Source organism: Berghia stephanieae, chromosome 2 (assembly GCF_034508935.2).
Source record: "Berghia stephanieae isolate SIO BIC M18660-M18661 chromosome 2, UCSD_Bste_1.3, whole genome shotgun sequence".
NCBI classification, from domain to species: Eukaryota; Metazoa; Mollusca; class Gastropoda; order Nudibranchia; family Aeolidiidae; genus Berghia; species Berghia stephanieae.
Window position 1 is genome coordinate 55,735,950 of NC_088361.1, and position 15,901 is coordinate 55,751,850.

General features: G+C 34.1%; 1 protein-coding gene across 2 annotated transcripts in view; it reads left to right on the forward strand.

Moving 5' to 3' along the window:
• Positions 1–2,548, forward strand: part of LOC144965182 (GATOR2 complex protein WDR24-like) — a 28,939-nt gene extending 26,391 nt beyond the window's left edge. For both annotated transcript variants that reach the window (XM_078900245.1, XM_078900244.1), the window contains one exon: positions 11–2,548. In XM_078900245.1, coding sequence (XP_078756371.1) covers positions 11–146 — 136 coding nt within the window. In that variant the 3' untranslated portion in view covers positions 147–2,548. The remainder of the gene's footprint in view (positions 1–10) is intronic.
• Positions 2,549–15,901: the final 13,353 nt, after the last annotated feature.

The window sequence follows — 15,901 nt, forward strand, 5'->3', positions numbered from 1 at the left end:
AATTAATCAGTCATTACCCTGTGAAAGGTCGCATGGCTTGGTGCCAGGGATGTGGCCATGGAGGCCACAAGGAGCACATCAAATCATGGCTGGAGACGTCCAGTATGTGTCCTGCCGGCTGTGGACACCATTGTGAGTTTGTGTGATCACATCTGAGACTGAAAGACATCAAAGACCTATGTGCATACCCTGCATCATGTGGAAAGCAGAGAATGCGTTAATGCGATTGACCCAAGGGCTGCAACAAAAAGCCAAAGATCGAAGTTTGGACTGCAAAGACAGAACACAGTTCTAAATGTCTATTGTGCATCTTATTGAAAACTAGCGTGTGTATCTGAATGATACTTTTACAGTGCAGATGATCTAAAAACCTTCAAGCACAGCTAATCGCTCCTGTCTGCTTAAACAGGAGATAGTTTTTCAAGAAGATGCCACAGTCCATGGTCTGAAAAACAACAACTCATGATGGACTTAGTTACATCATTGACAGAAAGACAATCTTGCCAGCATTTTAGATTTATGTAACAATAATGAAAGAGAAATCCGTAAAAAGAGCTTGTATAATATAGCATGATGAGCTGTGCTTTACAAATGTGCATTATTATTATTATTATTATTATTATTATTGTTATTATTATTACTATTATCATTATTATTATTACTATTATTATTATTATTATCATCGTCGTCGTCATCATTGTTGTTATCATCATCATCATTATTATTATTAGTATAACGTCCAAATTTTAAAATATTGTCCTAGAAAGATAATCCAACTTGTAAATATATAATTATATTTTGTTTATGCTATTGTCCATGAGGTCAAAAAAGAGATTGTGTAATATGTTTTGTCCTACTTGCCTTACTAATTTGTAGTGCAGGTAATTTTCTTTTCGTACTTTCCACGAGATCCAACAGACCCAGCTACCCAGTCATTGCTTGGTGGACAGATGGGTCAGAATAAAATATTGACTTCACTAGAGTTCGATCTTGGCCCCCTTAATTTAGGATTACAATGTATGTAAATTGCTAAAATATTATACTTATTTTTTTTTTTCCAAATGCAAGTTTTCAAAGGGAAATAACCCAATTTTTAATTTAGTAAATTATTTAGATTGGTAGATGACATTGTTGATATTTATTCTTCTAAATTATATTAGTTTTTTCTTAAGCTTTATCCATTTGCTAGAAGTTGTAAAAAGATAACTTAACGATTAAAGTAAAATTGGACTGTGGGGTGAGATAACTTGTGTTTCATTACTGTTAATTTCTGGGTCATGATTCTCCCATCATTTAACGTACTAAGTCATCAATCTGTCTATATTCGTTTGTATACTATGTCAGATATCACTTTTTATCCAACTCGTATTTTAATAGAAGCAAAAGTGTAAGGGGGTATTATATATCTTATTTTTGTATTTGATTGAGTTTAACTAATGACCTGATAAATTTTTCTCCTTTTTTAAAACAAATTACTTTTACCATCACTGCTTTCTTGACTTTCTTTGGGGAAGACTGTAGCCAATTACTGCAAACATCATAAAGACGGTTTAATTTGCTAATAAATATTATGGATTTCAATAATTTTTTTTAATGTTTTTTTTTTTTAAAAACCCATCAATGCTTATTCCAATGTTTTCAAATTATGAATTGTGACAATTTTTTTCTTCTTTTGTCTAATGACTTGTAAATATTACTTTTGATATTACTGAAATTACTTAATTGTAAAAACTAAGGATTATAACGACATGGCGCCATAAAACAGTTGTCACACAAGAAATGTTGGAAAGATGGCTTTATTAATTTCATATTCTAAAATCGAGTCTCTTACTGAACTCAAATTCTATTGTCACTATCCACTTTGTCTACTCTTACACGTTAGAGTATATGGAATATGTAATATGATGATTGCTATTATGAGTTCTTATATAATCTTAAAGTCAGTTTTTAAAACATTGCTGGTTTTTTCTGATTTTCCGATGTTTCTGGTCTGTTCAGGATTCCACTGTATTAATTAAGATTGTGATTAAAGCACTAAAGCAAGTTTCATAAATGAAGATGCCGTATCTGTTTTGGGGAATTTTCCTTGCAGTTTCATTGCTTAATAAATCATGGTACGAGCTCAATAGCATCCCACGTTTAATACTCATGGTTAGAATAACCAACCAATAAGAATAAGACATAAAGCTGGTCCTCAGTGAGTCAGTGGGGACAATGTTTATCTTGGTTTCTGGTAGCGTTTATCAGACACTATCAATTCTTTGCTACCCTTTGGATTAGATAAATCTCAACCCCACCTGAGATTGACACAAGTCCCTTTGTTTATGAGGCAAGCAAATCACTGTGCTATCACGTTTGAACAATGGGACAAATGATATGACACAATGCACAAAGATGTCATGTCTATTTATAGTATATTGTCATACTATTTAACTAGTTTTCTGGTGCTGTTTTCTCATCCATTCACAAAACTTGTTCAACATTTTTATATGCTTTTCATTCAATAAAAGAATAAAGATACCATTAAATGTGGTCTCCAATGTTTGTATGTCATGTGTATGTTTTGTTTTTAAAATTTTATTTTTCCGAGGTTTTATGGTTCATTCACCTGCGACACTTTCTGGTCAAATTAGAACGTAGAGGAGAAGAAAATATAATTTCAAGATTATAGACAAGTTTATCAGATTGTATGTTGTGGGTGGGGTCTTCTGACCTTCCATGGTGAGCAGAGAGGTAACTTACTGTGTCTTATATCCCCTACATCTAGTTTTCCTTTCCATGTTGCTCTTGATTGCTCGGTTTTTTTATTCCTAGCCAGGGGCCTTAACTGGAGGGAGACACACTTTTTTGAGGGATATTTTTTCCTTGTAACTAATCTCTGTGTTATGTACTATGATAGTTATTAATTAATTTTTTAAAATGTTGTTCTTTGTAAACATTTGAGTTTGAGTGTATACTTCATAGAGGAACCTTTGCTTGTATGTATATTGTGCCTGGATGCGACTTTGAGTAGGTAATGTCAGAAAAGATACATTGGTGGATTGCATGTGGAATCTGCTGTTCCTAATTTGAATGAGTCCCTAGCCTTGCTTCGTCTTTGGTACTTTTAACTTCAGATCTTCAACTTTTCATCTTATCATCCCTCTTTTTGCGGACACTGAAATGGACTAGTGGTGTTTCAAGAGCTATAAAACCCTCACAATTAAACAAACGGTATGTTGACTTTAATTAATAGAAATTTATCCAAGTGTGAAATCATTACGACAAACATATAAATAACACACCAGAGATGACTCACCAGGAAAGGAATATTTCAACCGAAAGAATGCACAAATAAAAAATTATATAGCACAATATCCACTAAATGTACTAAAAAAAGTAAAAGCGCTTTATAAGGGATCCCTTGCAAACAGCAACACTTAAACATATAGGACGATACACAATTCCTGTTAGGCTATAGTACTTTTATTTTTCGACAGAGACAATGCTGTTAACAGCCAGGTATCATTTTACACCTGAGTACAATGAGAAAAAATGAATAAATAGCCAAGGACTCACACCGATCAGAGCGGAAGTTGAACCCTGGATGTTCCTATCTGAAGACAAGTGTCATATCACATGACCACATAGCGGAATGGGATTGTTAAAAGTTCCAGAATTACAATTAAAGCACCCAAGACAAACTAAGACAAGGGGAATTGGTTCGAATAGTTCGTTTTGTTTGTTTTTAAGGGCACTTGCAACACATTAAGGTCATAATATCAGCATCAGTAAAAAGGAAGAAAATGGGGCAGTAAAAATTTCTATAATTACAATTAAGGCACCCAAGAAAAGATAAGACAAAGGGGAATTTGTTCAAATAGGAAGCAGATGTAGATTCCAAGAGCACACGAGATCATCTAAAAGTCTCATCCAGACACAAGCACAGGTCCCAACTAAGAGGAATACACTCAAATGTTTACAGATCATATACAATATGTAAACAAAGCATAATACAGTGCATAACAGAGAGATGATTTACGAGGAAAAAATATAATCTCCCAAAAACTATACATTTGACTGTTTCCCTCTCAGCCAGGACCAGGACAAACCCAAGCAATCCCATTCCAAAACAAAGACGGAGAGCAAGTTGGAAAAAAAGATATGGGGGGACAGAAGGCACAGCAAGAAGGACTTCAAGCCAGATGTTAAAGAGACAGTGGACAAATGGGAAAGACTAATTCTGAACAGCCACCCCTGATACCAAACCTACCGCCAAGCTATTTATACTTTTAAAACATTTTCTTTATTATTTTTTTAACAACAAAATATACAAACTCCTGAAAAACTTTAAGTAAGTTAATGATAATTAGTATTTTATTCCGGGATAAGGATCATAAAAAATCAACAACAGCATGAAAATTGCATAGTCATTTTATATCAATTAAAAATAAGAATTCGTGTTAAAACATTTTTAAAATTTGGATTGTGCCTGAAATAGAAAATAATTGCATTTAGAAGATTAAAAAATGCCAGCCAGATTCCATAAGCATAGCTGCTATAACTGAAGTATTGACATCATTCATAGATAGTGGTCATGGAAAATGAGTTTATAGATAACATATATTCCAGACTTGTAATTGAAAGTTTCAATATAAATAAAACTAAAATGATGTTATCTAATAAATTGCTACTACAGTCGACTCTGCTTAATCGCACACCCTCAGGAGTTCAGGTTAGTGTGTCGATTAAGCGGAGAAGCTAAAACTAGCATCTAAGCACCAGCTTTCATGTACCATTCATGTAGGACCTTCTACGGGCTTGGGACCGTCATATTCAAGACATCAGACTGATTAGAAGAGTTCTTTTTCAAGCATGACATGCTGTCAACCTTTCCATCTCAAGAGCCAGCTTTCTAATGGGGAGAAAGACTTGCTTTAAGTTTATGCCAGTTCAGTCATCTTTTGAGTGTATCGATGTGGACACGGACCGTATGGATCAATCAAAAGATGAGACGCGAGTCCTCCCTATAATCCTTTTTTATTGCTCACGGCCCAGTAGAGGAAAACAATACACAGGTAGAGAATTGCAATCGAGTGGTCAGACAATGTAAACAAACACACCGCATTGAATGGACTGCAATCACGTTTCACACCTTGTGACGCAGACAGCGAGTTCCGAGTCAATTAGCCGGTAGTGTCAGGTAATCCTTTGATGTCAGTTAACAAGAATTGCGTCTCTGACCTAGCCAGGATCAGATGGACAGTGGACTTGCGTTGACAGGAAAGCTTCATGTGAAACGCATTTTTATTACCTTTTTTAATTGTATTTTTTTAGATATTTTTCTCAAATCAGGATGTAATCAAGGTGTAGCGAGTAAGCGGAGGTGTGTGATTTAGCGAAGCAATTATATAGAAAAAAAATCCGTTTTTCGGGAATGTGTAACGTATAAGCGGAGTGAACTGATTACGCCATGAACAGTTGTGAAAGTTTCAAAAATTCACTGCAGATTTTAAAAAATAATATATGAGAGCAATATTCAAATTGGCTATCATTTGATTTAGAAAATAAGGATCGAGGGGAAGAACAAAAATGAAAATAAATTCTAACTCTTAAATGTGTTAGTATAAAACAAATATATAAAAAGGGAGAAAAAATGGTGAAAAAAAAAAAAATTGAACAAAGATAATTCATGGAAACAATTCTCTCCCTAAATATATGTTTGTATTAAAAGATCATATTGTTAAAATTTTAAAAAGGTGCTTAAAGACAATGAAGAAAGAAAATCTTTGGCTGTAATAAGTTTTTAAAAATTAAAAACAAAACTGTGAAATGATAAAAATTTAATCAAGAGTATCTGGCACATAAAGATAAAACTCTACAACAATATTATTATCAGTCACACAATAAGAATCAGATTTCCAACCCACAAAGCACAAAATCAATAGGCACTTATTTCATTTTGTTTTTAGTGAGCTCTCCAGCACTCGCGACATATCTTTTCAGTAACATGGAAGTTGCTGGACTCGTAGTCAAAAGATTTGTTTTTGTCTTTAAGGGTTTTAAGGCGCTTGCAACACATTTAGGTCATATCAGTGCCAGTAAAAAGGGAGAAAATGGGATAGTAAAACATTCTAGAAATACAATTAAAGCATCCAAGAATAAGGGAGACAAAGGGGAATTGGTTCAAATAGGGAACAGATGTAGATTCCAAAAGCACACGATCAGTGTACTTAAATTGAAATCACTAAATGTCCCATCCAGACACAAGCACAGGTCCCCACATACACATGTAAAAGGGAAAATTTGTTTGTTTGTTTTTAAGGGTTTTACGGCGCTTGCAACACATTTAGGTTATATCAGCCCCAGTAAAAAGGAAGAAAATGGGATAGTCGAAAGTTCTAGAATTACAATTAAAGCACCCAAGAGAGAGTTAGACAAAGGGACTTGGGAACAAATAGGGATCAGATGTAGATTCCAAGAGCATACCATCAATGTACTTAGCTTGAGATCACCTATAAGTCTCATCCGGACTCAAGCACAAAATCCAACAAGGAGGAATACACTCAGATGCTTACATCATACATTAAAAATAAATATAATAATTCATAACAGAGAGATGATTTACAAGGAAAAAAATATCATCTCTCAAAACAATAACTATGCATTTGACTGTTTCCCTTCCAGGCAGGGTATCCGGCAAAGGCCAGGACAAAACCAAGTAATCCCATTCCAAGACAAAGACAGAAAGCAAGTTGGAAAACAGATATAGGGGGATAAAGACACAGTATGCACCTCCCTTCCCACTATGGAAGGTCAGGAACCCCACCCAGTAGTCAAAAGATTAAAGATCTAGAATCAAATTGTGCTCAAAAGCAATAGAAGAAAGGTAAGAAAAGGGGAAGAGAAGAGGATCCCAAGAGCAATATTTCCGTGATTTAAGTCTGAGACTACTAAAAAAAAAACATCCTACAAGATAAGGACATAAGTTCCCAACCTAGCGAGACATTCAAATTATCACAATGAGATTCAAGTAAAGATTAATGACCAGGGAGATGTCCCATCCAAAATAAGAACAAATGATACAGGTCGGTCCATGAGAGAACAGACTTATGGACCAATGAGGAATCTACTAGCCCAGGGGCCCAACGTTCAACTGCCCTAAGGGGAATTCCACCCACATTAGGAGCTGAGATAAGGAAAGATGACAGGTTAATTAAAAGATACATACATATAACGAAAATTATAATCCATATATAAACCATTAAAAAAAATAAATATAGAAGGAATGTGTTCAGTACATTACCGTGTGTCCAAACTGGACTTTGCTTTTCTTCTCATGTGCATGCAGGCACACTTGATGTATCATTTATTCAGACACACTTGATCAATCATTCATATGGAGTAATGTTACAAAAGATAGAGGGAAAAATACCCCCCCCCCCCCCCCCCCCTTTGCACAGAAATGACATTGAACTATTTCCCTTTCGATGAAGGTTCAAGCCAAGAGTAAAATCATATGAATGAGAATTAAAAGTAACAAAGAGATGTATAACATAAGGGAATGCAAGAGCGGACATATTTTGTTTGTTTGATTTTAAGGATTTTATGGCGCTTGCAATACATTTAGGTCAAATCAGCGCCAGTAAAAAGGGAGAAAATGGGACAGTAAAAAGTTCTAGAAATACAATTAAAGCATCCAAGAATAAGGGAGGCAAAGGGGAATTGGTTCAAATAGGGAACAGATGTAGATTCCAAGAGCACATACCAGTGTACTTAGTGTGAGATCACCTAAAAGTCTCACCCAGACACCTGCGTAAGTCCTCACTAAGAGGAATACACTAAAATTTTTACAAATTATATGTTAAGAATAAAACAAAATAACAGTACATAACAGAGAGATGATTTACAAGGAAAAATGTATCATCTCCCACAACTAACTAGACATTTGACTGTTTCCCTCTCAGCCAGGGTATCCGGGCAGAAACAGAACAAAACCAAGTAATCTCATTCCAAGACAAAGACAGAAAGTAAGTTGGAAAACACAAATATATAGGGGGATAGAAGATAGTAAGTACCTCCCTCCCGGACCTAATTTGGATGCCCCCTTTGCACTCTTAATTGGTATTAAATTCCCCTATCTAATATTCAATGGAATTCTCATTAGAAAACTCATGCATGAGCAACTGCAGTGCAGCATTGCAAAGTGAGGGATCGAGGGAAAAGCTTCTGACCCGAGGTAAACAGTTAAATGCCAAAAGCAGTCTCGAACAAGGCTCAACCAGGAGTCAGTGTAACTTCTCACCCACTTGGTCATAGTTTGTTTTTGTTTTTAAGGGTTTTACGGCACTTGCAACACATTTAGGTCATATCAGCACAAGTAAAAAGAAGAAAATAGAATAGTTAAAATATTCTAGATTTACAAGCAAAGCACCCAATAAAATTAAGCCAAAGGGGTATTGGTCCAAATAGGGAACAGACTTAGATTCTAAAAACTGTTCTTAATGTGAGATCACCTTAAATTCTCATCCAGACACCAGCACATGATCCCACTAAGAGGAACGCACTCAAATGTTTACAGAATACATAACTAACAATAAATAACAGAGAGATGATTTACAAGGAAAAAAAAATATCATCTTCCAAAACTATAACTATACATTTGAGTATTTTCCTCCCAGTCAAAAACTTCAGCCAGGGCTGGGACAAAACTAAGCAATCCCATTCCAAGACAAAGACATAAAGCAACTCGTAAAACAGATATAAGGGGATAGAAGACACAGCGTGACCTCCTGCCCACCATGGGAGGCTAAAGGACCCCGCCCAGCATTTGGTCATTAAACCCCCAGTTTACGAGAATATTCAAAAGGTTTGAGTGGAAATGCACAACTCATTCACAGTAGACTCCGTTCACAGTATTACAAATGGGATCATAAATCATTCAGATCATTTCAAAATATCAGCAATATAGAAAAGAGGAAATACAATTCTCAAAAGGTTTATCACATTTCGTGTGTAAAGGAGAAAAATTCAATATTGGAGAAAGCGATATGGTTTACATAGAAGATAATAATGATATCAACAACAACAATAATGATAATAATAATCATACTAATGATAATAATAATAACAATTATTATTATTATTATAATGATAATAATAATGTCAAAGATAATATGGAAAGCAGTATCATATATTCTTTAATGATAACAAAAGACAAAATAATATCACATTAGAAAGATTCTATGTACATATTTTGATTTTCATATTTATTATCATAGATTTTGATGAGTAAACTGGAAGACAATATTTGAAAGGCGTTAATAGTCAAAAGTCAGAGGTGAGATAAAGAAGAATATTAAAGTCTAGTTCCTCACAAATTTTCTGTCTTGTGATATCTAAACGTTTTCTCTTTTTGTCAAAGTTAAAATACGAGTAGAAATTGTTTTTGTTTTTAAGGGTTTTACGGCGCTTGCAACACATTTAGGTTATATCAGCGCCAGTAAAAAGGAAGAAAATGGGATAGTAAAAAGTTCTAGAATTACAATTAAAGCACCCAAGAAAAAGTAAGACAAAGGGGAATTGAGAACAAATAGGGATCAGATCCAGATTCCAAGAGCAAACCACCAATGTACTTAGTTTGAAATCACCTACAAGTCTCATCCAGACACAAGCACAAAATCCAACAAAGAGGAACACACTCAAATGCTCACATTATACATTAAAAATAAAAATAATAATACATAACAGAGAGATGATTTACAAGGAAAAAAATATCATCTCCCAAAACAATAACTATGCATTTGACTGTTTCCCTCCCAGCTAGGATTCCGGCCAGTGCCAGGACAAAACCAAGTAATCTCATTCCGAGACAAAGACAAAAAGCATGTTGGATAACAGATATAAGGGGATAGAAGACACAGTATGTACCTCCCTGCCCGCTATGGGAGGTCAGGATTCCCACCCAGATACGAGTAGAAAGAATGACCTCTCTTCAAGAAAACTGCCATAACTGGACAGCATTGTCAACAATAATACGATTTGGATATGAATTCCAAATGCCTTTCCAATACAAAATACAATTCCAAATGGCGACATTCATCTAAGAGCAAGATGTTTTTCAATATCATTTTAAATTGATGAAATTTTTTTAAAGGTTTTATAAATTATTGGTGTGATCTAAGTATCTTTGGTTTGATCTAAGCATCTCATTTGCCTTTGAGAATACATTTGTAAACTTAATAATGAGTTCTTGATCATTGATTTACATTTACCTCAAAATTGTTTTGATCACAATACCTATTTTGTAGAATGGCAATTCAATGCAAAAGTGTGAACCAAGCACACGCATACTAAACTGTATGCCAAACGGTACACCATAGGCAGAATAATCTGAAAAATAAAAATAACAACAACAACAACAACAACAATAATAATAATAATAATAATAATAAACCAGCTATAAATATAAGTAAGAATCGGGCACATTAAAATCTGGTTTCTTGGGTAGAGAAAGAAATTAGGGGGGGGGGGGGGGGGGGGGAGAGAGAAAAAAAAGTTTCTGAGATGTCAGAGATAAAAGAAAATTCTACAGGCCAGTTGAGACGAATGATTTTCAGAAAACTAGATAAAACTCATATTTCCGGAATTGAGGGAAAAATAGTATCTTTGTAAATAAACATCATCGAGGTAGGCCTGTGAGATGAAAAATTGGCCAGTAATTTATTCCCAACTAGTCCTCTTGATTTTCAATTTTCAACACAACTAAAACCAACAGCCGCTAAATGATTCCTCAAAATGCATAGACTTAAAGCTATAGGGAAAATAAAGAGAAAGTAAAAAACATAAATTTAAGAAATACAGATTGAAAAAAACAAAACAAAAACAAACCAGGATACAGATACAGCTTTGTGATCAATTTTTAACAATTAACAACAGTGATATAAAACAAAAAGTTATGTCTTGACAATGTGATTGTAATAGATAATGCATAGAAGAAAAGGTGTATAGATAAAAAGAAGGAAAAAAAACAATCAAGCACATAATATACATTCTGAAAAGTGCCTCTCAAAAAAAAAAAAAGTTGTGAGGATTATGAAGAAAGTATTATAAAACTTGCTTTTGTAGATTTAGATTAGAATAAATTGCATTTCTGTTTGTTTGCTTTTAAGGGTTTTACGGGGCTTGTAACACATTTAAGGTCATATCAGCGCCAGTAAAAAGATAAAAAAATGGGATAGTAAAAAGTTCTAGAATTACAATTAAAGTACCCAAGTAAAAGGGGACTTAGCTCAAATAGGGAACAGATGTAGATTCCAATAGCACAAAAACAGTACTTTACAGAGAGAGGATTTACAAGGAAAAAAATATTATCTCCCAAAACTATAACAATACATTCAAATGTTTTCCTCTAAGCCAAGACCAGGGCAAAACTAAGTAATCCCATTCCAAGAAAAAGACAGAAAGCAATTGGAAAACAGACAGGGCGATAGAAGATATGACCAGTACCTCCCTGCCCACAAATTGCATTTCTATTTCAATTCCAGTTCTATAACAAGGAGACAAAAGAAATAAACATAATTAGTAAAATGTACACGTGATTTTAAATGGACAATTCATATTCCATAGAGATTTATATGAGAAAAGCAACTGAAAATTTTAATACTTTAGGTAATAATAACCAGTACAGTGGAAAAAATATTAAAAATGCAATTATGAAAGCGAATTACAGGACAGCCACAAGCTCATGAAGTATAAAGTTAAAAATTGTTTGCTTTTCTAGAATATACAATTAGATCCTGTATAAAGTTAGAAGTGAAAAAATATAAATGAAATTTACAATTTTCAGTGAAAGTAATTGTTTTTTTGTTTTTTTAAGGGTTTTACGGCGCTTGCAACACATTAAGGTCTTATCAGCGCCAGTAAAAAGGAAGAAAATGGGACAGTAAAAAGTTCTAGAATTACAATTAAAGTACCCATGAGAAAGTAAGACAAAGGCGAACTGGGAACAAATAGGGATTCAGATGTAGATTCCAAGAGCATACCAACAATATACTTAGTTTGATATCACCTATATAAGTCTCATCCGGACACAAGCACAAAATCCAACAAAGGAATACACTCAAATGCTTAGATTACACATTTAATGTTTTTTTTGTTTTTAAGGGCTTTACGGCACTTGCAACACATTAAGGTCATATCAGCCAGTAAAAAGGAAGAAAATGGGATAGTAAAAAGTTCTAGAATTACAATTAAAGCACCCAAGAAAAGGGAAGACAAAGGGGAATTGGTTAAAATAGGAAACAGATGTAGATTCCAAGAGCACACTATCAAAATACTTAGTTTGAGATCGCCTAAAAGTCTCTTCCAGACACAAGCACAGGTCCCAAGAGGAACACACTCAAATGTTTACAAATCATATAATATAATAAGTAAACTAAACATAATACAATGCATAACAGAGAGATGATTTACAAGGAAAAAAATATCATCTCCCAAAAATATAACTATACATTTGACTGTTTCCCTCTCAGTCAAGGACTCCGGCCAGGGTCAGGACAAAAGTAATCTCATTCCAAGACAAAGACAGGCAGCAATTGGAAAACAGATACAGGGTGATAGAAGACACAGCATGTACCTCCCTGCCCGCTATGGGAGGTCAGGATCCCCACCCAGTCAGTGAAAGTAAGAAATAGGAGTTAGGAGACTGCTGAATAGTTTGCAGTGAGAAATTTGTCAAAGATTTGTTATTACAGTTGAAGACTAGTTTTCCCAAACTCCCAAACTCTGTTTTTCCCATTTTGGAATATTGAGGATTTTTCCCCTAAAATATATCATTCAGTCATTATTTTATCGTATTTAAACTTCAAATTCACACAAAAATACAGAAACTCTTGTGCCTATTGAAGCTTAAAATAAAATTTACATCACAAATTATTTCACAGATGGAAAATCTCAAGCAGTTTTGGAAAATCAACCTTCATTCATATTTGTCAAAAAAAAAAAAAAAAGAAAAACAGAGATATGATTCACAACGAAAAAAATATCATCTCCTATAACTAATTATACATTCGACCAGGGCCAGGACAAATCCAAATAATCTCATTCCAAGACAAATACAGAAAGCATGTTGAAACTGATATAGGGGGATAGGTGACACAGTAAGTACCTCTCTGCCCAGTATGGGAGGTTTTTGATTTTGTTTTTAAGGGTTTTACGGCACTTGCAACACATTTAGGTTATATCTGCGCCAGTAAAAAGGAAGAAAATGGGATAGCAAAAATTTCTGGAATTACAATTAAAGCACCCAAGAGAAAGTAAGACAAAAGGGGAACTAGGAACAAATAGGGATCAGGTGTAGAATCCAAGAGCATACCACCAATGTACTTAGTTTGAGATCACCTATAAGTCTCATCCGGACACAAGCACAAAATCCAACAAAGAGGAAAACACTCAAATGCTTACATTATACATTAAAAATAAATATAATGATACATAACAGAGAGATGATTTACAAGGAAAAAAATATCATCTCCCAAAACAATAACTATGCATTCGACTGTTTCCCTCTCAGCCAGGACTCCAACCAGGGCCAAGAAAAAAACTAAGTAATCTCATTCCAAGACAAAGACAGAAAGCATGTTGGAAAACAGATATAAGGGGATAGAAGACACAGTATGTACCTCTCCGCCCGCTATGGGAGGTCAGAAACCCCACCCAGATACATTTTTTTTACCAAATAAAACACAAAGTAGCTTGCAAAGACAACTGTGCATGCATAGTCAGACTCACGCACAATTAAGCATATAGACAAGTACTGGTAAATGATTGTGCATCGATTTAAATGCAATCTTGTAATTTAAGTTGAGATGGACAATTAAATTTCAACAGCATATCTGAAAATGTAATATCAAATTGAAAAAAATGTAGATCCTTGTCGATCTTTTAAAAATAAAACCCACTAATTTTTTTTTTAAAAGACAAACAAATTCTCATGTTATGGAATCAATATCGAATAATTATGTGTGCGTAGTGTGATCAAATTATCTGATATATAGAAATACCGGCTTTTTTTTTGTTTGTTTGTTGCTTTAGGTCTCTTCCAACACAATTGAGGTTATATGAGAGACCGCTGAAACAAAAAAACAAGCAATCTAACAAAAATAGTACAAATGTAAATCAAAATCATAACCTAAATATATCATAAGCTAAATTATAAATAACCAAGAACAAACAGGCAGAAGCTTTACAGAAAAAAAAAACAAAATATCCCCTGTCAAAAATACAATCACAAACCAAAGAAGCAGGATAGGCTAGTAAAGAGAAGAAGAAACGACATCACTATCGGATCGTACACCCATGCGAACATCATAGGTATATGATTCAAGGGTGATGCTCCCATCCAACCACCCGCAAATACCGGCTTACTCACTTTTAAAAAAAATATATATATATATATTATCAACCAATTAAGAACCAAATCAGAACACTGGTAAAGACAGACATTTCAGAGAGAAATGAAGATCCATTGTCATCAAAGCAGGACTTGATGAAAGAGAATTGAGTAATTACAGGCCCGTTTCTAATCTAACTTCTAACTTAAAAATTTTGGAAAAAATTGTCTTATCTAAATTATTGCGTCATATTGATTTTAACGACTTAAATGTAGCTTTCCAATCAGTTCACCACAGTACTGAAACTGCCCTTATGAAAGTATATTTGGACCTTTTGCACCATGTTGATGATAAGAAAGTTTGACTGCTATGTTAGATTTGTCTGCAACATTCAATACCATGGAACCTTCCGAATTTATTGAACAGACAAGAAATCACCTTCGGTATCTGAGGTAGTGCCCTGGCCTGGTTTACATCGTATCTAAGTGACAGAAACAAGGTGTCAAAATAAATTATTGCTTTTCCAGAGAAACCCCTCTTTTATACAGCATACCCCAGGGCTCTGTACTTGGTCCTGTTTTTATTTACAATATACACTCAACCCTGGTAGCAAATTTTCAGAGCTTAACATGCAGTTTTACTTTTATGCTGAATATAACCAAATCAGATATTTCATAAAATCTCCCTAAACTTGTGACTAACACAGAAAAGTGTACATCGGCAGTAAAAGACTGGATGATTTTAAACAACTTGAAATTAAACTCTGTGGAAATTTAAAAGAGAATGGGTGTAAAATCGTACAGCCCACTGTTGCTCTGATATAAATGGACATAACAAAAAATTTTTCAATGTTGTAAAAAATTTAGATGTACTTTTCGAGAGTGATCTATGTCTAACCAAGTTTTTAATCTTTGTAAATCTTTAAACTATCAACTTATAAGAATTTCATCTATCCGTTATTACCTAACTCTTGATGAAACTAAACACTTGTAACATCTCGACGAGATTAGTGCAATTCTCTACTTTGTGGCGTAACCCGTGATAAAATTTAAAAACTCCAGATAATTCAAAACAATACTGCAAGATTAGTAACAAAACAAAAAGACTTGCGTACTCTCTTCCTTTATTGTATGAACTTCATTGGCTTCCAGTTGAAGAACGTTTTAAATATAAAATTGCCATGATGTATTTTACATGTATATCCCAGGAAGCCCCATCTTATCTCATAAATTGTTTAATTACCTACAAACCATGCAGGTCACTCCGTTCATAAATGGATACCACTAAACTCTGTTTGAAAACGAATGGAGAGATCATTTTATAATTCAGGTCCAAAAGTTTTGGAATTCTCTCCCAAAAACAGAAAGAGATGCACCAAACACCACTATTTTTAAATCTAGATTGAAACATAATTTATTTTATGAAAAATATCTTGCATTGAGCCTTTTATTGTATTGTACTACTTAGTTTTATTTATATGTGTCAATTCACAGTATGTATGTTATTAGATTATTGTTACAAATGTATGA